Source organism: Aphidius gifuensis, linkage group LG4 (assembly GCF_014905175.1).
Source record: "Aphidius gifuensis isolate YNYX2018 linkage group LG4, ASM1490517v1, whole genome shotgun sequence".
NCBI lineage: Eukaryota > Metazoa > Arthropoda > Insecta > Hymenoptera > Braconidae > Aphidius > Aphidius gifuensis.
The window spans coordinates 24,609,424-24,636,276 of NC_057791.1; the positions used below are offsets into that span (position 1 = coordinate 24,609,424).

General features: G+C 25.5%; 5 protein-coding genes and 1 pseudogene across 6 annotated transcripts; 3 read left to right on the plus strand and 3 right to left on the minus strand.

Moving 5' to 3' along the window:
• The first annotated feature begins 968 nt into the window (after positions 1-968).
• LOC122855914 (myotubularin-related protein 9-like) lies at positions 969-3,074 on the plus strand. Its single transcript, XM_044157603.1, has 3 exons — positions 969-1,318; positions 1,389-1,554; positions 1,623-3,074. Exons 1-3 carry the CDS (start codon positions 1,163-1,165, stop codon positions 3,059-3,061), a joined length of 1,761 nt encoding a protein of 586 aa, XP_044013538.1. The 5' UTR covers positions 969-1,162; the 3' UTR covers positions 3,062-3,074.
• A 102-nt stretch (positions 3,075-3,176) lies between these two features.
• LOC122855953 (Golgi SNAP receptor complex member 2-like) lies at positions 3,177-4,021 on the minus strand. The gene is made up of 2 exons (XM_044157661.1): positions 3,753-4,021; positions 3,177-3,675 (listed from the first exon to the last, which is right to left on the minus strand). Exons 1-2 carry the CDS (start codon positions 3,890-3,892, stop codon positions 3,177-3,179), a joined length of 639 nt encoding a protein of 212 aa, XP_044013596.1. The 5' UTR covers positions 3,893-4,021.
• Positions 4,022-4,050: 29 nt separating this feature from the next.
• LOC122855915 (beta-catenin-like protein 1) lies at positions 4,051-6,561 on the plus strand. Its single transcript, XM_044157604.1, has 7 exons — positions 4,051-4,217; positions 4,281-4,995; positions 5,077-5,300; positions 5,371-5,553; positions 5,631-5,945; positions 6,021-6,204; positions 6,291-6,561. The coding sequence occupies exons 1-7, from the start codon at positions 4,188-4,190 to the stop codon at positions 6,377-6,379; spliced, it is 1,740 nt and encodes a 579-aa protein (XP_044013539.1). The 5' UTR covers positions 4,051-4,187; the 3' UTR covers positions 6,380-6,561.
• A 6,664-nt stretch (positions 6,562-13,225) lies between these two features.
• LOC122855966 lies at positions 13,226-17,990 on the plus strand (annotated as a pseudogene).
• Positions 17,991-18,932: 942 nt separating this feature from the next.
• Positions 18,933-22,289, minus strand: LOC122855949. Its single transcript, XM_044157656.1, has 5 exons — positions 22,164-22,289; positions 20,869-21,047; positions 20,615-20,778; positions 19,965-20,133; positions 18,933-19,509 (listed from the first exon to the last, which is right to left on the minus strand). The coding sequence occupies exons 1-5, from the start codon at positions 22,185-22,187 to the stop codon at positions 19,308-19,310; spliced, it is 738 nt and encodes a 245-aa protein (XP_044013591.1). The 5' UTR covers positions 22,188-22,289; the 3' UTR covers positions 18,933-19,307.
• Positions 22,290-23,108: 819 nt separating this feature from the next.
• LOC122855911 (nucleolar protein dao-5-like) lies at positions 23,109-26,233 on the minus strand. Of its 2 annotated transcripts, XM_044157600.1 has the most exons (4): positions 26,045-26,217; positions 24,487-25,719; positions 24,245-24,337; positions 23,109-23,326 (listed from the first exon to the last, which is right to left on the minus strand). In XM_044157600.1, the coding sequence occupies exons 1-4, from the start codon at positions 26,144-26,146 to the stop codon at positions 23,168-23,170; spliced, it is 1,587 nt and encodes a 528-aa protein (XP_044013535.1). In that variant the 5' UTR covers positions 26,147-26,217; the 3' UTR covers positions 23,109-23,167. The 2 variants fall into 2 exon arrangements, with proteins under 2 accessions (XP_044013535.1, XP_044013534.1); XM_044157599.1 differs by lacking the exon at positions 24,245-24,337 and having other exon boundaries at positions 23,299-24,004; positions 26,045-26,233.
• Between the last annotated feature and the right edge of the window lie 620 nt (positions 26,234-26,853).

Below are 26,853 nucleotides of genomic sequence, written 5' to 3' on the forward strand. Positions count from 1 at the left end.
TTATGAGTTGCTAATAAATACTGTTCATTCGGCAATTATTTTATGTTGATATAATTTATATAATTACATGTAATTACATATTACGTTAATTATATGTAGCCCAAAAGCACAACAGTCAAGGTCGTATATTTAAATACAAAAATAAATAAAGCTTGAAAAACTTTTATTTGATATTTTATTAAAAATTTATGCAATAAAAAAATATTCGAAATTTTTTTTCCACCAAAAAAAAAACTTGTTAAATTTTTATACATTTTTTTTAATAGAAAACGATTTTGAATATTTTATTATTGCATGAATTTTTCGTCCGATTTTCCGTATCAAAATTTATTTTCAATTGCAAAATTGTGAAATAAAATGATGGCTATAAAAAAAATGATGGAAGATCAAATAAATCATTTCTTTGTTTGAAATATTGGATAAAATGCAATCATACAGAGAGAAAACTCTTTGAATTATATGACAAAATTGAGGAATCTTGTGAATTTTTTTTTTAAAACTTGAACCTTACCTTATCGAAAACATAGACATATCATAACCACACACAAAAATATTTAACCAATAACTTAATTAAGATTAAATATTTGTTTATAAAAATAGCTTATATCAACAAATTATTATTCGAAATATATTTATTATTTTTCTCCGACTTTTCTTCGACTTTCTCCGTTTTTTCTCCACATTTTTCTGAAAATTACCCATACTGGCGGAGAAATTTCTCTTCACCATTTTTTCAACTGAAAATTTCTCCGCCAAAGCAGTATACCGTGATAAAAAAAATATTGAAAAATAAATTGACCCCAAATATTCAACTACTTTATTATTAATTAATTTCATATATTTAATAATAAAAAAATACACATTTAAAATATATTTTATCTATATCGAATATTAATTATCGAGCGAAACGATGTATCGAAAGCCGCCTACTCTAATTAAACGAGAATCGAAAAATTCAGACAGCCACCTGGGCCATACCTGTCAAAATGTTGAAAAATAAAAAACATAAATAAATAACAAAAATAAAATTATTAAAATTATTTCCATAGACAAAACAATAAACATGAAAATAACAATAATAAATTAAATTATTAGAAAAAAAAGTTTCCAAGCTAATTAATATACCTAATTAAATTAAAAAAAAAAAAAAATTAGATAAAAAATGGAGTTTGTTGACTTGATAACAGTACCAAAGGTTGACAGTGTAATATTGACAGAAAAAACAAATGACAATGTTCCAAGTCAAGAAGGAACACTGTGTTTAAGTGGTCATCATTTGCTTTTGTCATCTAGACAAGATCACAGAGAAGAACTATGGGTAAGTGTCTTCACCATCTGTTACATCAATCATCAACAAAAAAAAAATTAATTGTCTTGTATTTTAATAGTTACTCTATCGAAATATTGATGTCATTGAGAAAAAAATTAACAATCAAATACCAGGTGGAAGTATAATATTAAAATGTAAAGATTTTCGTATATTTCAACTTGAAATTCCATCAACAGATCAGCTATTATCAGTTGTCACTTCATTAGAAAAATTATCAAATCTAGGTAAGATAAAATGATGTTAAAAAATATCAGAGTAAATTGTATAATTAACACTGCTAATTAAATTACAGATCAAATATATCAATATCCATTTTTTTATCGTCCACAATCACAAGGATTAAACAACAAAAATGAAGATGGTTGGTCAGCCTATACACCAGTATCAGAGTGGTCAAGTTTATTAGCATCACACGGTGATGAATGGCGTATAAGTTATTTAAATCGTGATTACAAAGTATGCTCATCATATCCATCAACAATAATTGTACCACGTATTATTGATGACAATGTTATAATATCATCAGCAAATTTTCGTGATAATGGAAGATTTCCAATTCTATGCTATCGTCATGATGGTGGTAGTATATTATTTAGAAGTGGACAACCATTATGTGGACCAAATGGTAAACGTTGTAAGGAAGATGAAAGATTATTAAATAGTGTATTGGGTGCTGGTAGACGTGGTTATATTATTGATACAAGAACATTAAATCAAGCACAAAATTCAAAAACTAAAAATAGCGGTGGTGGTGGTACTGAAATTGATTCAGCATATGCACAATGGAGAAAAGTTTATAAAAATGTACCACGTAATGCTGAATTAAATGATTCATTATGTAAATTAATTGAAGCATGTAATGATTGTTGTTCATCAACTGGACAATGGTTATCACGTCTTGATAATTCTGGTTGGCTTACTGCTGTACAAAGTGCAATGAATGCATCATGTGTTGTTGCACAATGTATACATCAAGAATTATCAGCTGTTTTGGTACATGGTAATAGTGGACGTGATTCAACATTAATTGTAACAAGTCTTGCACAAATAATATTAAATCCAAATTGTCGTACAATACATGGTTTACAATCATTATTAGAACGTGAATGGTTACAAGCTGGACATCCATTTTTTACAAGAACACGTCATTCAGCATATTATCAATCAAATCAAAATAATTCATCACCAACATTTTTATTATTTCTTGATTGTCTTTATCAATTGCATTATCAATTTCAATATAGTTTCGAGTATACAACTGATATGCTTATTGAATTATTTAAACATGCATATTGTTCAGAGTATGGTACATTTTTAGGTGATACAGAAGCTGAAAGAATAAATATACGTCTTGCTGAACGTACGTCAAGTCTTTGGTCATACATAAATAGACCAGATGTTTTGGAAAAATTTATAAATCCATTATACGAACCAAATCAACAAGTTATATGGCCAAGTGTTGCACCAATATCTTTAAATTTATGGAAACAGCTATATTTATCACATACAAACTCATCAATATGGAATGATTTTAATTCATGTGTTAAAGATATTAAAAAAAATTATTCAGCAATACAAAAATTTACTGGACAACTTAGACAACAAGTACAAAATATTCTCAATGAAGCTGATCAACATGAGAGCAATTCTAGCCTACTTGACAACAACATGGATCCACTTCAAGCATTATGTTTATCACAATTAAATTTAGATAAAAAAATATCATCATAATATTGTTTTTTATTTTATAATTTTATGTACAGTGTAATTTTAATTTATTTTTTTTTTTTTGTTGGTCTAGGCTCACAATGGAATGTCAATAAATTGTAGACATAATAAATATTAATTACGTAAGATAGATAAATACAAGTATCATTATTAATAATGTTATAATTATACCAATAATTAATATATAACCATCTTGATGTCCACGATTTTCAATTAATCTCATTGTTGTATTTGATAAACCCAATGTGTTACCAATATCAATAATACGTTTTTTAGCACCTTTTAATGTCATACGTTGTGATCTTAAATTTTCAATAATATTTGAACCATGTTGAAGTAAATTATCAATACCTTGGTTGGCATTTTTAACTTGATTATTGTGCTGATAATTATGATCAATCATTATGTCAACATGATCGTTAGTTGTAAATTTTTGTGATAATAAAGCTTCACGTTCATCTTCAGCTTGTTTTTGACGTAATTTTTGATTTTTCCAGGTGTTAAATGCTGATGTTAAATGACGACTGTCATATTTTAATTGATCAACACGCATTTTTGCATTTTGTCTTTGGGTTATTGGTCCTTTCATACAATAAATGTCCAATTTTTCACAATTGCTAGATTAAAAAATTAACAATTATTAGATTATTAATGAATTTTAAATTTATTTTTTGGTTGATTATTGTTTACTTGCCTGTTTATTTGATTGATCTTTGACAATATGTCATTTTCAATTGCATCTTGATCATAATTTACTCCTCTTTTGTCCAGCTGGGTACACAAATATTGTGTTTCCTGGACCAATTTATTTGTTTGATGATACAATGTTTCCATTTTTATTTTTTTTTTAAATTAAAACAATATGATATTGATATTTATTTTTATTATCATTTTAAGCTGGTGCAATCATTTCAAGTATTTATTTATGAACAATGTTGAATTGTTGATCAATGAATGACGTGTAGCCAGTATTTATTTATTTTTTTTTTTCTGATTTTCATGCCATCTAGGTTAATAAACCCAAACTTTTGAGGATTGTTTATTGTTGAACAACAAAAAAGTGTCAGTGTTGTTTTTTTTATAAAAAATTAATTTAATTATAAACAATAAGTTTATTTGACAATTAAAAATGGATATTGGTGAATTGTTGTCATACAAAGTAAGTGATAAATAAATAAATTGTTAAATTAAACAAAAAAAAATAATAATTTTTGTATTCTAGCCTTCAAATACTCCAAAACGTTCACTTCCTGGTGATGAAGATGACGAAGACGAATGGGAAAATACAAAACGTATGAAAAATGTAATAAAAACTCCATATCATGCACGTCAAAGATATCCATCACATCAACCAGATGGTACACCAGCAAGAAATGCAAATGAAATAATAACTGATAAAAAAAATAACAAACCAGCAACAAATGAAGTTATTGAGCCAGAATTAACTGATAAAGAAAAAGAAGAAATATTAAAATATGTTGAAACTGAGGCTGCTGAAGTTGAACCACTTGATGATGCCAGTTTAAAAAGAATGATATTATTATTTGAAAAACGTGCATTGAGAAATCAAGAAATGAGAGTTAAATTTCCAGATCAACCAGAAAAATTTATGGAATCAGAGGTGGAGCTACATGAGGCACTTCAAGAACTTCATGTTGTTGCAACAAATCCAGAGTTATATCCAACTGTTGTTGAACTTGGTGCAATACCATCACTTCTTGATTTATTATCACATGAAAATTCTGATATTGCTGTTGGTATTGTTGATCTTATACAAGAGCTAACAGATGTTGATATACTTAATGAGAGTGAAGATGGTGCTGATGCACTTATTGATGCTCTATTGGAACAACAAATTTGTGCATTATTGGTACAAAATCTTGATAGGCTTGATGAGTCTGTCAAAGAAGAAAGTGATGGTGTTTTTAATACACTTGGTAACTCGAAATACATCATTTAATTAACATTAATTTGTTGTTTATCATTTAATTAATCATCTTTTTTCATTGTTGTTTTAGCTATATTTGAAAATTTACTGGAATTTAGACCAGAGCTTTGTGTTGATGCTGGAAAACAGGGACTTTTACAGTGGTTATTGCGTAGATTGAAAGCTAAAATACCATTTGATGCTAATAAATTATATGCCAGTGAATTATTATCAATTTTACTACAACAAACACAAGAAAATAAACTACTTCTTGGTGATATTGATGGCATTGATGTTCTTCTTCAACAATTATCTGTAATATTTTTATTTAATTTTCATGATTTTCATAGTTATTTTAATCTAATTCATGTTTATTTTTTTGTAGCATTACAAGAGACATGATCCACAATCAGCTGAAGAACAAGAAATGATGGAAAATCTTTTTAATGTATTGATATCAAGTTTAATTGTACCAGTTAACAGAGAAAAATTTTTAAAAGGAGAAGGCTTGCAGCTGATGAATTTAATGCTTCGTGAAAAAAAAATGTCTAGAAATGGATCACTAAAAGTAAATTAAAAAATAATTACAAAAAATCATTTTATCAAATGATTAATTAATGATATTTTGTTTACTTTATATTTTAGGTATTGGATCATGCTATGAATGGTCCAGATGGAAAAGACAATTGTATGAAATTTGTTGATATTCTTGGCTTGAGAACAATATTCCCTTTGTTCATGAAAACACCATCAAAAAATCGTAAAAAAGTATTTACAACTGATGAACATGAAGAGCATGTTGTGTCAATTGTTGCTAGTATGTTGAGAAATTGTAAAGGTCAACAACGTCAACGTTTATTGAGTAAATTTACTGAAAATGATTATGAAAAAGTTGATAGATTAATGGAGTTACATTTTAAATATCTTGAAAAAGTTGAACAAGTTGAAAGTAATACCAAGGTTTGTTTAATTATAAATGTAAATTGAATCAATGATTATTGTATATTATAATAAATGATTTTTTTTTAACTTTAGGAAGATGAAGAAGAAGAAGAATCATATTTAAAAAGACTTGATGGTGGATTATTTACATTACAATTGGTTGATTTTATTCTTCTTGAAGCTTGTGCTGGTTGTCCACCAGCTGTTAAACAGAGAGTCACCAGGATACTTTCACAAAGAAGAGCTTCATTAAAAACTATTCGTCATATTATGAGAGGTAATAATCAACAATAATCATGTTCAATTGTAAATGATAATAAAAAATTTTAACTTTAATTTAATACTCATCTAAATTTTTTACAGAATACGCTGGTAATTTGGGAGATGCTGGTGATTCAGAATGGCGAGAGGCTGAACAACAACACATACTTCAATTAATTGATAAATTTTAATTAAAAAAAATAGTTTTGAATTTACTTTTTATTTCTTTAAATTAATCATGATTAAATGTTAAATTAAAATTTTTTTTTTTTCACACAAGGTGTTTAAAAAAATACATATTATTGAAAACATTATTAACAGCTTCAACAACAATATAATTATTAATAAAATTTAACAAAAAAAATTTTAAAAAGTTGAATTTTTAAATGAATTTTTTATTTTTTCCCCCTGCAATATTTGAACCAATGACAAACAATAGATGCGTTTTTTTATGGCAGATTTTTCTATCGGATTTCTACTTCCACAATTTATCTTTTCTTCACATATATGTAAACTGCTTAATCCGCAAAATTTTAGTTTCTGTGCCGGTAGGTTTGAGTATAACAAGTAAAGAGATTGTAAAAAGAAGAAGGGGCAAATTGCGGAAGTAGGAATCCGACAGAAAATTCGGCATGAGAAAAAGCACCTATTATTTCATATAAATTGAAATAAAGTGTACCAAGCCGGAAAGTGAATAAAAACGGTCGTGGCACTGTCCTGCTCCCTCTCCGAAGTTGCTCCGGAATATCTCCGGATTACTCCGGATTATTCCAAAATTGCTCTGGATTATTCCGAAATTGCTCCGGGTTATTCCGAATTACTCCGGATTATTCCAGAATTGCTCTGGATTATTCCGAAATTGCTCCGGATTATTCCGGAATTGGCTCATTTATTCCTGTGTAAAATGAAGGAAAATAAATGACTAAAAAATTTTAATGGGCCAATTCCTACTGAGCGATACGGAGTATTTCCGGAATTTTTCGGAATTTTACGGAGTTTTTCCGGAGTTTTACGGAGAAATTATTTCTACCAGGCGATGCCAATTCGTCGGAAATTCTATGCGATGAGTGGAGTAAAAGCACAAATTAATTTGGGTGGGTAGCAACCGGGAACACAATTAATGTAAATTCAAGTCCAATACAACACACATGTCACTCAATAAACCTAGACAATCAATATTACAAAAATTTTGGACTTTAGAAGAAGTCATAGTTAATAAACCTAAGTCTTTTGGAGACACAGAATGCGAAAATCATTTCTTAAAACATGTTCAAAGAAAGAAGGACGGCAGGTATGTTGTTCACCTACCCAAATTATAACAAAACCTTTGGTTAAAGACAAAAGTTCAATTGCCACTGAATTTACATATAAAAACAACACCCACGCATCATGTCTTCAGCTATCGTCTAACATGGTCATCTTGCGTGGCAAGCAAAGTTATCTGCTTATAAACGTCTTCCAAACAATAAAAAAACGCAAACGAAACAACAGCTGATTTTATTCAATCAGTATTCAGTGATACTACTATTGTCAATTGCAAGGTGCAACTAAAATCACTTCAAACAATGTCTTGTTGATGTTACGATTGAGCTTTGAAATGCAAAAGGATGATATTACAAAAAAATGTCATGAATATATTATCAATTAATTTAACAACATGGAGCGTGAACTTTCCCTGGTAGAAATAATCTCACCCGATTTTCTCCGGATTTTTTGAGAAAAAATTTCTTTTTTATTTTTCGTATACGACATACATAGGTAAACTCTTATTTCTACTTTTTCTTATTAATTTTTCCATTTTTTTATGTTTGTTTTTTTATTTATTTATTTATTTATTTATTTATTTATTTAATTAATTAAAATGCCCTTAACAATCCTTTTTTAACAATTTTAAGTCAAAATTCTGGAAAAAACCCGGAGATATTATAGAAATAGTCTGGAGATTACTCCGTAAATATCTCCGAAAGTCTTACGTAAAAAATTCGGAGAAATCCGGAGAGATCTAGAAAAATCCGAAGAGATCCGGAGAAATCTGGAAAAATCATGAGAAAACCATGAATAATCTTGTATTTAAAAATGTTACTACATTACTTTTTATTTCTTTAAATAAATCATGATTAAATGTTAAATCGATATTATTTTTTTCATAACAATAAAATAACTAACTTTATTTTAATATTCATCTAAATTTTTTACAATATACGCTGGTAATTTAGGTGATGCTGATGATTCACAATGACGAGAGGCTAAGCAGCAACATATACTCCAATTAATTGATAAATTTGGATTAAAAATATGTCTTTGAATTTATTCTTTATTTCTTTAAATAAATCCTGATTAAATGTTGAATCAAAATCATTTTTTTGTCACATAAAGTGTTCAAAAAAATACATATTATTGAAAAATTTATTAATAGCTTCAACAACAATATAATAATTATTAATAAATTTAAAAAAAAAATGGAAAAAAGTTAAAATTTTTAATAAATTGTTTATATTTTCCCGCTGAGATATTTAAACCAATGATCAGTCAGCTTTATAAAAACATGGTGGATCATTTGAACCAATAGCAAACCATCTCTCCACACCCAGAAAAAAACACAATTATAATATTTATTATTATTATCAACACACAAAAGAATGACAGTGTGTGTCGAAATAAGTCACATCCAGTGTTTTATCTGTTTCTCTGTCGATCGGTTTGTTTAATTATTATTTTTAATTTTAACGTCAAATATTTTATATTTTATTTTTTTATTAATTATAATTTATTATTCAACAAGCACATATTATTTTCGTCTTTTGTGTTGACAAATAATTTCGTGGAAATAGTTAAAAATTGATTAAATAATAAATGATATAACGAGAAAAAGAAAAAAAAAAAAAAACTAAACAAATATTGATCAAGACAAAAATGAGTGAATTGGTTTAATTTTTATAAATTTTTTATAGTGTAAATAATGGAGTGAATTGTTTAAAATAAATAAATAAAGTGAATATATTAATAATTAATTTGAGCAAAAAATTAAAGTGAATATTTCAATGGAAAATAAAAAATATAAAAAATAAATTCTACTTGATGCTTGGTAAGACTTCAATTAACTTTGTAATTTATCATTTACACGCTCAATTAAATAACAACCACATTGCTCAGCCTTAAACATAATTAATTTAATATTTTTTATTATGAAATTTAATTCAATGTGGTTAAAATTAATATTAAATAATAATATTGTAACCAGAGTGGAGAGAGAAATATTTACGTCTCGTCTGTAGCATCGATTTTCTCTTTTTCTCTCTTTTTTTTTTTTTCTCTTTTCTCTCATAGTTACCTCCATTTTTACAAAAAAAAAATAACAAATATCACCATCACCTGGATCATATTCTTCCCTTCAAATATCATTTATTATTTTTTTTAAATAATGTAATTTTGAAAGTTTATTTATTATTAATCTTGGTAAGAAAGTAGGAGAAATTTTTTTGCCGACATTTGGCCAAGGGATTTTGTAAATTCATGAGCTAAAAGATTTGGATATTTGCCAATGAGATAAAATGAATTTTCCAAGAAGAAATACCCGGAAAAACCAATTTTATTTTTTATCCAACTGCAACATGTTACTCCAAAATAAAAATTCTATAAAATAGTAAAAATAGTTTGATGAAAAAAAAAGGCTCTATCTGATTTATTTTGTCTACGAAAAAAAGGTGAATTAAATTCTAAAAAATTTATTCAATGACAGTTTGATTGTTTATCAAATAAATAATGTATAAATAAAATAAATAGAGCTTATAATGATGATCATGATAATGATGATGACAATAAATAAAAATAGATAAAAATAAATAAAAATAAAGAGAGCAGATATAATGGTCTCAATGACTATCGATCGATTGATGGATGAGAAGGTGGGTGCGACCCTCGACTTACATTTATTCTTCATCATCATCATTATCATCAAAAGATTTATTATCACGTGTTGAAATTTTTTATTTACAGTGGGCTTGTTTCGAGGTCAATTTTTAAATTTTTATTTCATCAATAATCATAAATTCATATTTGTAAATTAAAAAGTAATAGAAAAAAAATTTTTTTTCTATTTTATCTATTTTGTTGTTAATAGGTTTTTGTATTTTATTTTTAAATTTTTAAATCTTATCTTGATACAAGTGTTTTATTTTTTTTTTTTTATCAATAGTATATTTTTTTTTACTTTTCTAGATAATTTTTTTGATTAAATTAATTTTGTTTTGTAGAAAAAAATTAAATTAAAAATGATGATTTATTTGTATTATATTTTTTTAATATTTTTTGAGTAGCTTAGAAAAAAATGAAAATTATAAATATAATATATAAATTCTATATTTAAAGCAGGAAGTTGAAAGAGAAATTTTTATTTTAAAAAAAAGTTGTCATTTCTCGAGAGTCATTATAATATTTTTGATGGGTTTGATGTCGGCAGCTGGGGTGAAGATGATGTGATCGATGATGAACTGAATGATGTTTTTTAAATTGAATGATAATTAATAGATTAATTAATTTATTTACTTTTTATGTGCCATCAGAAAAATTTAACAGCCTCGACCATTGCCAAATATGGCTGCTTGGTGTGTTTTATTCTTAGATCGACGACACGATGCGAGTATAAACGAATCACAGTCGAGGCTCAACCAGAGACGATTATATATTATTATGTATATCTTAATAAATAAAATTTAACACACAATAATATATATATTGTTGATATTCAAAATTTGGATAACCAAAAGTACCATCAATGTCAGGAAGAAGAAAAAAAATTTCATCAAATCGAAACCCACTCACTCATTCACCTTGTTTGTTTTTTTTTTTTCAACTAGATTTTTTTTATTTATTTTTTTTTTCTAATCTAGAATATTAGATCTTGTTAAATTATTAACTAGTTTTTTTTTTTTTTTTTTTATTGATATATTTAAATTATATTTGTAAATTTTTTTTTCGATTTATTTTTTTCGATTTTTTTGTTCAGCTGTATTCTAATTTCTATCATGTTTTTTTTTTTTTTTTTCGATTATAAATTTTGTTATTGATGTATTTACATTTTAATCGAGTTGATGAATTAATTTATAACGGTGAATAAATTTTTTTATTTATTTTATTACGTGCTGATTAGAAAATAAAAGTCACTTTTGATTTTATAAAAATTTTTTTTTTCTTATTTGTCTATTCTTGTAAATCTAGTTTCAATCTAGTTTTTTTTTCTTAAATTCAAGATATACGTTATTGATTTTTTATTATTATTAAATTATGGATTTATTAAACTTAATTAAATTTGTAGAAAAAAAAATATTTCTCTAGTAATTATTTAAAAATTAAAAATTAATTTCGATTTCAATTCTTTTTCGATTTTATAATTTTTTTCTATTAAATCATAATAATAATCATTATTATTATAAAAAATTAACCAATTTACTAAGTTAAATTTTTTTCAACCTTAATTTACATTTACTTTCAATAATAAAAAATTTAAATTTCGATTTTTAAATTAAAAAAAAATGATTTCTTTTTTTTACTACAAAAATTTTTTCTTCAATTTTAATTTCCATTATTATTTCTATGTCAATAAATTATCATCTGCTAAAATAAATTTATAAATCAATACATTTCCCATCTAATTAAAAGACTAAAATCTAATTTCAATTATTTTTTTTTCTTTTTAATTAAAAAAAAATCGAATATACGCGTAAAAAATTATTATATAAACAAATCATCAAATTAAATTTGTAAATAAATGTTTATTTATTTCATTAACCGTGTTGTTAAAAAGAATGAAATGAAAAAAAAAATAACCCACGTAGAAATAAGACACGTTTCGCAAAAATAAAAAAAAAACTTGTTGCGTTATGGAATTTCAATGAGGCATGTTTAACCATACCTTTTATGACACATTTTCTAGACATACGAGTATGCATACACCCGCCCCCACAATACCTGTCATTTTATTTTGATTTTTATAAATTTATTATTATTTATTTTTTCATATGACCATTCAATAATCAAAGCCCAAACATTTTTCTTTTATTCAGCAAAAAAAAAATTATTTCTTTTATGTCTTTTTAACATTTTATTCTTTTCTCAATTTTATTATATTTTTTTTATTCTAAATTATTATACAACTACTTTTTTACCTGTTATTTTATGACTTGGTTTAAATGAAAAAAAATAATTTTTTATTAGACCAAAAGACCTTGTATTTATTTCATTTGGCAAACTGTCGTAATTGACAATGATCATTGACATCATCACTGACCATGTTTAGCAATAAAAATAAACAATGACATACAATTCAAAAAAAGAATCAAAAAAATATAAATAAATAAACCTACATTAACATAAAATAACTTGTTTTTTTTTACACACAAATGACAATTTTTAATTTGGCACTTTGTATAAGCTTATTAAAAAAAAATATTTCCTTATTTTAAAACACACAAAATGACTATTTTTAAACAACTTGGCAAGTGTTTAAAATATTGTATAAACTTAAATGAACTTTTATTTAACAACCACAAAAATAATTAGCATCAAAAACAATAAATAAATAAATCCAACAATCAAAATTTTAAAAGTAATTATTTTTTTAAAATATTGAAAAATAAAAATACTCAATAGACAAGATTATTAATAAAATATTTGAATTTTATTTTTAGATAAAGATAAATATTTTTCTTTAACTTGTTTTTACACCATAACAATCTTCCTATAAATAAAATTTAAATAAAAAAAATAAAAAAACACGTTTAAAACGACAACTCGTAATATTTTCAAGTAGTATAAAAATAACACAAAGTAATTTTTATTTTATCTCTTTCAGATCCTGCAATGCGGAAATGAAACGTGAATTTCACTGCGACATAGATGTCTAAGCATATAATAATAATAATATAAATAATAAATAATTTTAAAGAATGATTGTTGGATCATTATTACTGATAAAATCATCGAGTGACTGGCCGTGTCAGCCAGTTACTCGAAACCAGTCCAACTGATTTTTAATAACAACCCAAAAAAGCATCATTAAAAATAAATAAATTAAAAATCAAGATCAATGAAGAAATGGCAGCAACAGCAAAACATGAAATGCGTCAAAAATTTACTGATGATAACACGGGTGAGGAGGATATTGCTGCAATTGCTAAACAAATAAGTGATCATGCTGAGGCAATATATCAAACATGGAAAAGTCGTGGTTTAGCACCAACTGAAATATTAAATTGTCACAGTAATGATACAGCTGTTGATAAATTTGGTAGTGCATTAACACCAACAATTCAATTGACAAAACAACAACAACAACAACAACAACAAAATTTTAATAATAATAGCAATATTATTGAACCACTTGAATGTTTATTAAATAATAATAATAATGGTAATGAAAATGATGATGATGATGTAGATGAAAAAAATGATTTATTAAATGATGATAAAAATAAACTTGTAAAATTTGTTAATAATTTTGTTGTTGAAGATCGTGCTAGACAACAAAAATCATCATATTTAAATAAAAATTTACCCTCGTCAATTCAATTTGCCCTTGAAAAATTTGAAAAAAATACTGATATTATTAAATCACAAATTAAAATAAGACCAAAAATAAAAAAATCACAATCGACATTATCAAATTTGAGTGATAAAATTGATGATATATTTATTGACAAGCCAAAAAGGCCAATGAGTGTATTGGTTGGTTCACCAACCAAAATTATTACAGTGGATAATATAAATAATAATGGTGGTCAGTCCTCTGGACTAACAACATGGCCATTAAAAATAAATTATTAAATGATACATCAACAAAACAACATCATCATCATTATCAATAACATCAGAAGCATCAAAATCAACAAGTCGTACAACACAAATAGCAGCATCATATTTAGATGAAGTTGCACGTGAAGAAGAAAGATTAATAAATGCATTAAAACTGGTTCAATTATAAGTGAAGATACAACATTACCAATTGATAATATTATTATTAAAAACAAAACCAGAAAAACAAAACCAATATTAATTGGTACAAATGGTTTAATAAGTGAACAAGCTGTTAATTTTTTTAATAAAAAAAAACAACTTGAAGATAAAAAAAATAATCAAACAACAACAACAATTGATCAAGTTGATAATATACAAAAAATTGATACTACACAATTACCAACAACAACGACAACAACAAAATGGGGACCGAGAATTAATTCACCACGTACAAGATTAGAACAAGTACCACATCCTGAATTAACAAATCAACAAAAACAACATATTAGAGCTGCAGCAGCAGCAGCAGCTGCAAATGACACGACAAATTCATCATCAACAAATATTAATAATCCAGTAAGACCATTGGTAACGCGTGGATCAGTTGCTGAAAGAGTACTTATATTTGAAAAATGTCCAAGTGATTTATTACTAGATAAACGTGGACCAAGACAATCATCAATTGGTACAAATAGATTAAATAATAATACTAATACAAATAATGATGTAAATAATACACAAAAATCACAGGTAAGTTATTTGGTTTAATTTATAATTAATTGATTAGTTTGATTGTTATTTATTTTATTTTTTGTAGTCTTATGTACGTGAGAGAATACTGCAGCAACAATCAAGAGCTCTGCCACCGCATACAACTCTTCAGAGACATGTTAAAGCCAATAAAAATGTTCGAATACCAAGGTAATAATAAAAAATATATAATAATAATAATTGATAAATAATAATTGTATTTATTTATTGTGTAGATTTTATTATCCGGGTGGTAAACCAACATCACTGTCACAACTTGAAGCAACAATATGTAAAATAACAAAAGCATTTGAAAGTTTACCAGGTTGTCGTTCAACAAAATCACAATTTAATATTATAACAAAAGCTTGTGATTTACCATTATACTGGAAGATACCATTATTTATGGCATGTGGTGGTGATAAAAATTCAACAATTGAATTAACAAATTTTTTGGATTATTGGAAAGAATTAAATAAAAATTCACATGATAAAGCTAGTAAATTTATAAATATAAATACACGTGGTAAAAGTGATAAATTATTACCAGAAGATCTTGTATGTTTAGTGCAAGATGTTGTTGAAACACATCCTGGTTTAACATTTTTAAAAGAAGCAACTGAATTTCATTCACGTTATGTACACACTGTTATTGCTAGAATTTTTTATTGTGTTAATCGTTGTTGGTCTGGTAAAATAAGTATAACTGAAATACGTAAATCAAATATACTTGATATTATTGATTTACTTGAACATGAAGAAGACATTAATCAAGTAACATCATACTTTAGTTATGAACATTTTTATGTTATTTATTGTAAATTTTGGGAACTTGATCGTGATCATGATTTATTAATTGATAAAATGGATTTAACACGTCATAATGATCATGCATTATCAACACGTTTAATTGAACGTGTATTTAGTGGTGCTGTAACACGTGGTGGTATTAATGGTGCACAACAACATTCAGATAAAATGAGTTATACTGAATTTGTATGGTTTTTATTATCTGAAGAAGATAAAAATCATCCAACAGCAATTGAATATTGGTTTAGATGTATGGATCTTGATGGTGATGGTTATTTATCAATGTATGAATTGGAATATTTTTATGAAGAGCAATTGGATCGTATGGAAGCAATTGGTATGGAAACATTACCATTTGAAGATTGTTTATGTCAAATGCTTGATATGATACATCCATCAATACCAAGAAAAATATCATTGAGTGATTTAAAAATGTAAAATGACATCAATATTTTTTGATACATTTTTTAATCTTGAAAAATATCTAGATCATGAACAAAGAGATCCATTTGCTTCAACAAGAGATCATGATGCTGATGGACATGAGGTAATTAATTCAATATAATTTATATTACTTAATTGTTTTTTTTATTCAAAATTTTATTTTGTTTATTTTAATAGCTTTCTGATTGGGATCGTTTTGCTGGTGATGATTATTAACTTCTAGTAGTTGAAGAAAGTGGAAATGATCAGAATGATCAGATGTATGTATTTATAAATTAAATTATTCTATTTATTTTTTATTTATAAATTTATTTTCTTATCTTGAAGGCTTTATGATCGCGGTATTGTAGATGATACATATCAACAAAATTTAGATGCCATTAAAAGTGACAAAGAAGCCAGCAAAACACGACAATGTTTTGCCAAAGATTATCCAGAAGATGGACGTCATGATAAATCACTAAACTTTGACAGTGGTGATAGTGATGATTACGCTGAAAGTGACAACTAATTTTCATTAAGATTAATAATCAACAAATAAGATATATCAACGTTAAACATTTAAAAAAATAATATTATTTTTTTTCTCATTTTGTTTATCCAAAGTATTAGTGTAGTGTAAATATATATATATATTTTCATTTTTTTCAATCAGTTTATTGGCATAATAAATGCCAAGTAAAAAAAAAGCTATTCTAAATTTGAAATTTTTCTCAAATCGTAACTATTAATTAAACAAAATTTAATTATTTATAACGAGTTAATTTGTTAGTTTTTTTTTTTTAAATTTATTTAGTTTTATGAATTTTTTATTACAACATTTTTTCTACATTTTTTCAGTAATATCATACCTTTTTTTTTTTTCGTAATAAATAATATGTAAAACTCAATTCTAGTCCGGCAATAAATGCGCACGCTAAATCGACTTTTTTTTTTTCTTTTTATATTGACGAAAAATAATAATAAGAAAAGAAAAAATTATCAGCGAGAAAATAAAATACGTGATTGTCGAATTAATAATGATATATTTAAAAAAATATATATATTTAATATAACATTAATAATTAATATAGAAAAAAGAAAAGAAAAAGAAAAAAAAAATTGAATATATTTGGAGGATCGTTGTGACAAACCACGGTAGCCGTAAATATATATCTATTATTAATTATAAATAATTATATTCGCAGTTTATTGTCTTTCCAAAGATGTAATTTTAATGGTAATTAATTATTATTACGTAATTAATTAATTATATAAACAAATGCTTGTTAATTAATTTGTTTTTTTAAGTAAACATGACAACGAGTTTAGTCTCTTTTGTTAATCAAAAATTAAAGTAATAATTTAATAATCACAATTATAGTAAAATAATTTATATAATTGTGATAATATTTTGTTGCATTTGATAATTTTTATTATTCATTAAAATTGTTATTTCATATTTATCAATTTATTATATATATTTCGATAGATTTATCAAATGTTCCCGAGTATCAATTTAAAAAAGGTGCTCAATATTTAATTTTTTTATTTCATTTCAATTTTAAAGTTTAAAAAAATTATATATCTATCAAAAGGCAATTAAACAGTTTAATATTTAACAAAAAAAAACATAAAATTCCTCCATAAATTTAAAAAAATAACAACAAAATAAAAAAAGGAAATTTTTTATTTTTAAAATTTAAAATTTCTATCAAATTGAGATTTAATATTTCGAAAATTAAATGTTCAACTTTAAAATTTGTACTTTTTATTTAATTGTATATTTTTAGAATATACTTTAAACAATAATAATAATAATATTGATAAATTTCGAAGAGAAAAAAAAGAGTAAACACAAATGATTATTAAAAAAAATTCAGTGTATTTTGTTCGTACATAAAAAATTGTCAAATAATAATTTTGAAGGTCAAGTATGTATGTTTTTTTCATGCAAAACTGTGTTCGAACTAATTTAAGCTAGTCATACATAATATCTATGTCAGTGAAATTATTACAAACGATATATAATAATAATCTGAGAAAAAAAAAAACCACATAATACGTTTCACGAATAAATTTGTTTAGATCATTCCTCGTCGTAAATTAACATGTTTTTCAAAAGAAAAAAAAAATATACAAATATATTATTAATTATAAAAAAGTACACTTAAAATTATGTGTCATTGACATTTGATATTTATAATAATTAATAAATATATTTAATAATAATTATTATAAAAACAATTTGAATACAATAGTAAACATTGGCTTTATTTTATCGTCGATTAATTTACCTTAATTAACATTAATATTAATCAGAATTATTTTTTTAATATCAATCAACTATCAATACAATCATCTAGACAAAAAAAAAAATTCTCCTAAACATATCACTTTAATATTTATTTAATTATTTGAACAAAAAAATTATTCGAAAAAAAATTTCGATTTTTTTTTCTTTTTCGAAATGATAATTTTTCATGCTTTTTTATTTGAGAAAAAATTTAAAAAAATAAAATGATATTCAAGTTGTAAGGTGAATGATCTCTCTTTTGCAAAAGTTAACGGTTAATTTGAATTAAATGTATAAAATTAATTTAAAATTTTCGAAATGATAATTAAATTTTGCTAAAAAAATTTATTATTTTGATAATTATTCATTATTATCTAAGAATGATGGTTGATTTTTATAATGAAGATGATGACGATGAAGATGAAGATGATGGGTGTGGTCGAGAAAAAAAAAAACATCATCTTGGTTTTTATAATTCAGGTCCGGTTTGTAAATAAAACTAAACAGGGCAATATAAAATATCAGCAAAAAAATAAGTGGTGTTACCAGCTCTACCACATTTAAAAAAAAAAAAAAAGGAAATATTATTTATTCATATTTTCCACATCATTATAATATTCATTTTTTTTCATTTTTAAATTGTTATTTTGTTTTTTATAAATAAAAATATCATGTATTGTTTTGATTTTTTTTGTTCATTCATCGATCACTGATATTATCTTCACCGTTATTATTTATTCATGCTTGCTAACACAAATAATTTCGTGAGAAATTTGCCAGAAGAAATAATAGCATATTCTTTAGGTCAACAACCAGACATTTATCATTGATGAATGATGAGTTGATGACACAAAAAAGACGAGCATATTAATCATTTTTCTGAGTAAAAAAAAATTATTAAAACACACACACAAAAAGTTCACTGGCTTGTTTGGAATGTTTTTAATTATTTAAAAAAATTATATCAACTAATTTTTGTTGTTTTTAATATTTATTATTGTTTAAATAATTTATTTTTTTAATTAATTTAGTTGTTTTTTTAATTAATTTCATGAAAGATTTGGGACTAGGGGAGTTTCCGGTGAATTATTTGATGAGGGTGATGAATTTTTTGGTTTACAAACACAACCACTTTCAACTAGTACATAGTCTTGACCAGTTAGTGTTACTGGACCAAGTGGTATTACCAAAAATAAATAAGGCACATATGTTTGTGTACATTCACCACGTATCACATCACACGATTTGGATCTGCAAACAAATCAATTAAAAAAAAATTGTTAATTCAACTATTTTTAGGAAGAAATTATCTACAAAAAAAAACGAGACTTTGTGAATGATCATTTAAATAAATCCAGTTTGTTATTTTAATTTAAAGTTTGAAAATTATTTTTAAAAAAGAGAAGGTAAAATATTTAAAAGGTGGATTTTTCTTTTTTTTCTGTTGAATGTCTACGTCAATTTTTTAAAGCTTTAAACAAATTAATATTTGCAACAAATGTTAAACAATTTAGGTAATTTATTGACTTAATTAATTTATCATTTTTTAAACTATAAATTTTCAAAATATTTAATTTTAAAATTCAAGCTAAATGATAAAATTTTCTTTCAGCTAACAATGTCTATCCACCTTTTAAATTTCAAAAAAATAATATAAAAATAATGTCAATTGATGCTATTAAATAATAATAAAAACAACAACATACTCGCAAACTTCAAAGACAACTTGTTGCAGTAGGTCAGGAAACTTTTGAACAATTGTTACTGGTTGTCCGCTAGTCAAGCTGACCCCATACATTGGTGCTGTTGTGTTGTAGCGGGTTTTGCAAAGTCGAGCTGGTGATCCGCATGTCTCCTTTGAACTGTAACTACGACCTAAAAAAAAAAATTTTTTAAAAATAATAAATAATAACATGTACTCAATGTCATTACTCATTAGTTATTCACTCAATGAGACAGCAACAGTTAGTTTTCAATTTTCAACATAATAAATTATAAATATTTTTAAATATATTTAACAACTACTTCAACTTTAACAACAACTGTACCATTCAATTATTATTTATTATTTTTAAAACAATTATTGGCATGTGTATATTTTAAAATAATATCAATCTTTTCTTATTTATATTTTTTTTCATTTACAAATCAACAATACCGTTATAAAATGTATATATATATTTTTTATGTTCAAGTTGTTAGTGTAAGATAATAACTGTATTACTAGCTTCTATCATGGATCCAACAATTTAACAAGAATTTACAACAATATTTATTATTTGGCAATACCGTTATGTTTTTAAAATTTAATAATAATATATTATTTTTAAAATAATTATTACAATTTAAAACTTACTGTTTCTTGTATTTGATATTGTAACTTCGCCTTTTGATATTTGGTAGTTATGAAGAAGTGTTTTTCTCGTTGATTCTGGATCATTTATTCTTTGATTATTATGAGAACGTGCTGTTCTACTATTACCTCCCCATAAATTTTTAAAACTTCTCGTAATAGCTGCTCTAAAAAATTTAAAAACCATCAAACATTTATTAATTTTTTCAATGTATTTTTTAATTTATGCAAATGTGGTGGGTATTATTTAAACTTACGATGGATATTGCATGTTATTGGGTCCAATGCAATCAGGTGAATCTGTCATAGCATCACCCCATACATATTTAAGATCCAAACCATTACCCGCACATTTTTTACTACCAACTGTTGTTTGTGTTAATACAAAAATAATTATAATAATACCAAGAAATATTGTTGTCGAATGACTCTGCATCTAGAAAAAAAAATAATTAAAAATATAGTTTTAATAAACATCCTGAGATAGTTGGAGTCTTGGAGATCATTGAAGATTAAAAATTATTTTAGATGATTACAAAATACTGGCTTGATTTTTTTTGAATAATTTATATGGAATTTAGCTTGGTGATGTCACGTGTGTATTAATCCATGTATATTATTTTATAAAAATATATGTAGGTTTTAAAGTAAAACGACTAACGGTACGACCTTCGGTTCGTCATCTTGACTCAAAGGCAACGGGTCATTCGTTTCCTCCTAACGGTATGTCGACAAAATTCATCATCAAAAATTCTTTTTAATATTTTTTAAATAAATTATAAATTGTATCAATTTTTTAAGTGTTTAAAATTTTTATTTAAACTTTATTTTTAAATGATTATTATTAATATTATAAACTTGCAAAATTATAGAATTGAAATTTTTTTTTTTTCTATTTTAAATACTAGTCGAAAAAAAAAAATCAAATCGAAATTTATTTCATTTATATTTATTGCTTTTCGATATAGTAATTCAACTGCAAAAAAATTTTTTAAAAAGAAATTTATTTTCCCTCATTTTAAGCATATAAATTTGTGGTGGAAAAAAATTTATTCAAATAATTTCGATCGAAATATTTTCGAAATGAAATTTAAATTTTTTTAAATTTCAAGAAAAAAAAATATAAAATTACATAAATTTTTATTTTCTAATATTTAAAAATTGAAATATATATTTTTTTCTCAAAATTAATTATCAAATTATGGAAATTTCTAAGGGTTTTTTTCCTTTTTTGTTCAAATTATTATTATTGACAGAGGATGCAGGTGCAAAAGATGCGTTTGAAAAGATAAAATATATATATTTTTCATTTCTCCATATAAAAAGGGTCCAGTGAGTTTATATTTTTTTTTTTTTTTAATCTTGAAACGTCTACCTATATTTCATTCATTGCCCCGCATTCCAAGAACCCCAAAATCATGTCTGCATCTCAAAAAAATAGGGGTTTATTATAAATCCTCTCAAATGAAAAAAAGCAAAATAAAAAAAAATCTAAATTGCTAGTAAAATAAATTCATAATTTTTTAAAATAAATTTGTAATAAATTACTTACCCTTTTTTGTTGCATTTTAATCATCTTGTTTGTAAAAATAAATACCAGATAAATGTAAAAATAAAAAAACCAGCTTTTTTTCTTTCTTAAATAAAATAAAAAGTTTTTACAATTACAAATTCAAAAAAAAAACAATATAAATACTGTAGCAATAAATTAAAAATATTCAAAATAAAAAAAAAAAAAGTTTAATTAATTAAAATAATAAATAAATAAATAAAATAAATTCACAAAAGTGGGTACATGACACTGAGATGATATTAAATATTTGTTTGAGGTCGAGCACCTCCGTCCGCACAGATGGATGCTCAGAGGTTGACTACTGTGGAAACTTGGTGTGTTTGTAAGAAAGAGGGATACTACACTCTTTTTCTGGTTTCATTATTGTGGCTAACGAGGTGGAAACAGAGGACAGGATAGCAAGCAATCCAAACGAATAAAAATGGAATAAAACAGAGCAAATAAAATAAATAAAATACTCAAGAAAACAAGCTATAAAATTATTCCAACTCAACAAAAAACTATTTAAAATAAATAGACAATAAATAAACAAATTGTTATTATTTTGTAATAATTATATTTTTATTGTTATATTTCATTCATTCATTTTTTTTTTTTTTTTTTCTAAATCATTTTCGTGCATTAAAAAAAAAAAATGCACCAGGATGTTCACAAATCATACTTATTACAATAGTCACAGTAATAATAATTATAAAAATTATTAATTCGTCAAATTTCTTTTTTGTTTTTTTTTTTTTCAATTAAGGACAATTATTATTAATAGATAATTTACAAAATTAAAAATTAAAAAAAAAAAAAAAAACAAATTAACGTGTAAATCAAGTCAAAATTATATAATTTGTTTTTTTTTTTCTTTCTTTTCTCTCATACAATTGATTTTAGTTGTGATAAAATCAAACATGTAATTAGTTGTAAAACAAAAAAAAAATGTTTTTTTTTGTTTTTTGTAAATGAGGTGTTGATTGGTAATGTACAGTTATAAATTAGTCGCAAAATTTAATGGAATTAACAGATACTGAATCAATTTGTCCACCTTTATAACTACCACGTTTTTTTTTAGTTTTTTCATGTCTAAATGATTTACCTCTGGTGTGTTTTAAATCCAAATTTGCTCTTTCACCCCAAGAACCTCTAGCTCCTCTCTGTATTATAATTAAACAATTAAAAAATATAATTATTATTAAATATATTTAAAATTATAACATTGAAATACTAATAGTGATGAAAATGTTGGTTTCAAATCCAGAGGTGTTTTTCTTATAGAGAAAGACATTTAACCAACAATTATTTATTTTCAAAAATGAACAAAAAAAAAAAAAGAAAAAAAAAAAGATCCTATGATTAATTAATTAATTAATTGATAATTTTGTCTATTCGTCAAATGTAATTTTTTTGTTTTGTGGTGCTGCATCAATTGAGCCAATTGAATTTCTATTTCCATTGAATGAATTTCTGTTGTTAAAATTTCCACCTCCACGTTTGTCATTACCACCAAATGAACTTCTGTTATTATCAAATCCACCACGTCCACGTCCTCCACGTCCGCCACGGAAGCCACCACGATCACCACCACCACCACCATTGCGATCACCAAAGCTACCACGATCACCACCATTGCGATCGCCAAAGCTTCCACGATCACCACCACCACCTCTACCACCAAATCCACCTCTTCCTCCACGTCCTCTACCACCAAAACCTCCACGATCACCACCTCCTCTACCACCAAAACCACCTCTTCCTCCACGTGAATTACCTCCACGTCCCCCTCTATTACCACCATCATGTTTTTTGAAACCATTTTCATTTTCTTCAGCAGGCTGTAACAAAAATAACAGGTCAAAATACGCTTTAGTACAATCATGGAAGCTGATTATTATTTAACAATTATAAATAGGCAAAAGTATTTTCATTTATTATTAATTATTTGGTATTCATAACACCTTCAACAATATAATGCTATTATAAAAACAACATGGAATTAATATTTTCAACTTCCAACATGACCTGCGAATGACCTGCCATTTTTGAAACTGTAAATTTTAATTATTTATTTTTACCTTAGCTTCAAATGAATTATTACACAACTCAGCTTTTATTGGCTCGATCTCTTCATCCCTTACTCGTCGAAATGGCGAATTTTTTGGTGTTGACTATGAAAATATTTTTTTATGATTTTAATTTTGAATTTAAATAAATAAATACTTTTGCCTATTTTTTTTTTTTCTTATAATTAAGGATTTGCCATAATTGATAAAAAAATAAAAAATGTTAAATAAAGATGAAGCATGATTTAGCTTACCTTGTCACCATTGAAGCCACCTTTTACAAAATTGTCATAATTATTTTTAGCAACTTTGTTTGGTGTTGCTTCAGCTGCAATTTCATCTGCATCCTCTTCACGTTTTCTTTTTTCAGCTGGTTTTGGTTTGGCTGGTTCTTCATCTTCATCGTCATCATCATCTGATGATGATGATTCTTCAGTTTTTTTAGCAACAGCAGCTTTAACTGGTGTTTTGGCTTTTGGTTTTTCTTCTTCATCACTATCATCAGATGAATCTTCACTTGATTCTTCTTTTTTAGCTGCTACATTATTTGTTTTTGCAACTGGTTTTTTAGCTGGTTTTTCTTCTTCATCAGATGAATCTTCACTTGATGATGAATCAGCTTTTTTAGCTGCTGGAGCAGCTGCTTTAGCTTTTTGTGGTGGTTTTGTAACATCTTCATCTTCTGAGTCACTTGAATCACTTGAGCTATCTTTTTTCTTGGCTGGTACAGCAGCTGGTTTTTTTTCTTCTTCATCAGATGAATCTTCACTTGATGATGATTCAGCTTTTTTAGCAACTGGTGCTTTTTTGGCTGGTGTAGCAGCTGGTTTTTTTGCTTCTTCTTCATCAGATGAATCTTCACTTGATGATTCAGCTTTTTTAGCAACTGGTGCTTTTTTAGCTGGTGTAGCAGCTGGTTTTTTAGCTTCTTCTTCATCAGATGAATCTTCACTTGATGATGATTCAGCTTTTTTAGCTGCTGGTGCAGCAGCAACTACTTTTTTAGCAGCTGGTTTTTTTTCTTCCTCTTCATCAGATGAATCTTCACTTGATGATGAATCTGCTTTTTTAGCAACAACTGCTGCTTTTTTAGCTGGTGCTGCAACTGCTTTTTTTGCTGGTGCAACTGGTTTTTTTTCTTCTTCTTCATCAGATGAATCTTCACTTGATGATTCAGCTTTTTTAGCAACAACTGGTGCTTTTTTGGCTGGAGCAGCAGCAACTACTTTTTTAGCAACTGGTTTTTTTGCTTCTTCTTCATCAGATGAATCGTCACTTGATGATGATTCAGCTTTTTTTGTTGGAACAACTTTAGCTGGTGCTGGTGCAGCTTTTGTTTTTTGTGCTGGTTTTTCATCTTCACTGCTATCATCAGAACTTGAATCTGACTTTTTACCATTTGCTTTAATTAATAACTTTTTTGGTGTTGTTTTTTGCCATTGTTGAAATATTTCTAATAATGTTGGTGAACCTTTTGGCAATGCTGGCTGTAATTAAAATAATTGAGCAATTAATTTTCAACTTGTTTAACAAAATAAAGTTTGGTTAGGATGACCACGAACACGTGAAGTATAAACAAAATTAAAATTAATTTTAATTAAATTATAAACATTATCAAACACATGATTTTGCATTAATTAAATTAATTATTATTATTGTTGATAAAATTAACATGGTATTGCAGGTGTAAATGAGTATAAATGTAAATTATTAAACAATGAGTAAATATAATTTACACACGTGGGCAATGGCGATGCACCGGTGTTCATTTTTCATCGGTGATAATTTAATTAATTAAATATTGGTACTTACGGATTTTGTTTTAGTTTGAAATACTTTTGCTAATGAAGCATCAACTTTTAATAAACTATTGTGAATAAGTGCAGCAACTGTTAATTCGTCGGTGGATGCCATGATCAACGCGGGTAATTAAACTTATTTTTTTTTCTTTTTTTTATTTTTGGAGCTCCGCGTGTGCTCGTGTGTGTGAATGGATGGCTTGGTGATGTTTTTTTTTTTCTCTTTTTTTCTCGCTGCCGGGTGATGGTAGCGCACATAATTGTGAACTAAAACTGTCGGTAAAAAAGAATTCATTCTTGGTGATGACAAATGGCCGCTGTTTGAATTTAAATTTAATATATTTTTTTACTTTTTCTTGGTATGAATTAATTTATTTCTGTGTATATATATAGCTCCTGAGATTGTTTTTTTTTATTCTATAAATTTTTAAAATTTTTTCGTTGCATTTATTACTAAAAAAAATTGTGAAATCGTAAATGACTCTGTATAGTGTTAATTGGCTTGCAAATTTATAATTAAAAAATATTTTTCCGTAATTTGTACACAAATTATTGAAATAAAATTTTGAAATCAATTCTTCGAACCGTTTATTTAAAAAAAAAAAAATAAGATCGGAATCGTGAAAATGACACAGTGCATTTAGTGCTACTTGGCTTATTAAATTTATATCTTCACGAAAAAAATATATCTATCAAAATTTTTATATCTAAATTGTTTTAAATTCTTCTCTCTGTTATTTTGTAAATTTTTAGAATAATCCTTCGAACTGTTTATTTGCTAGAAAAAAAATAAGATCGGAATCGTGAAAATGACTCCATATA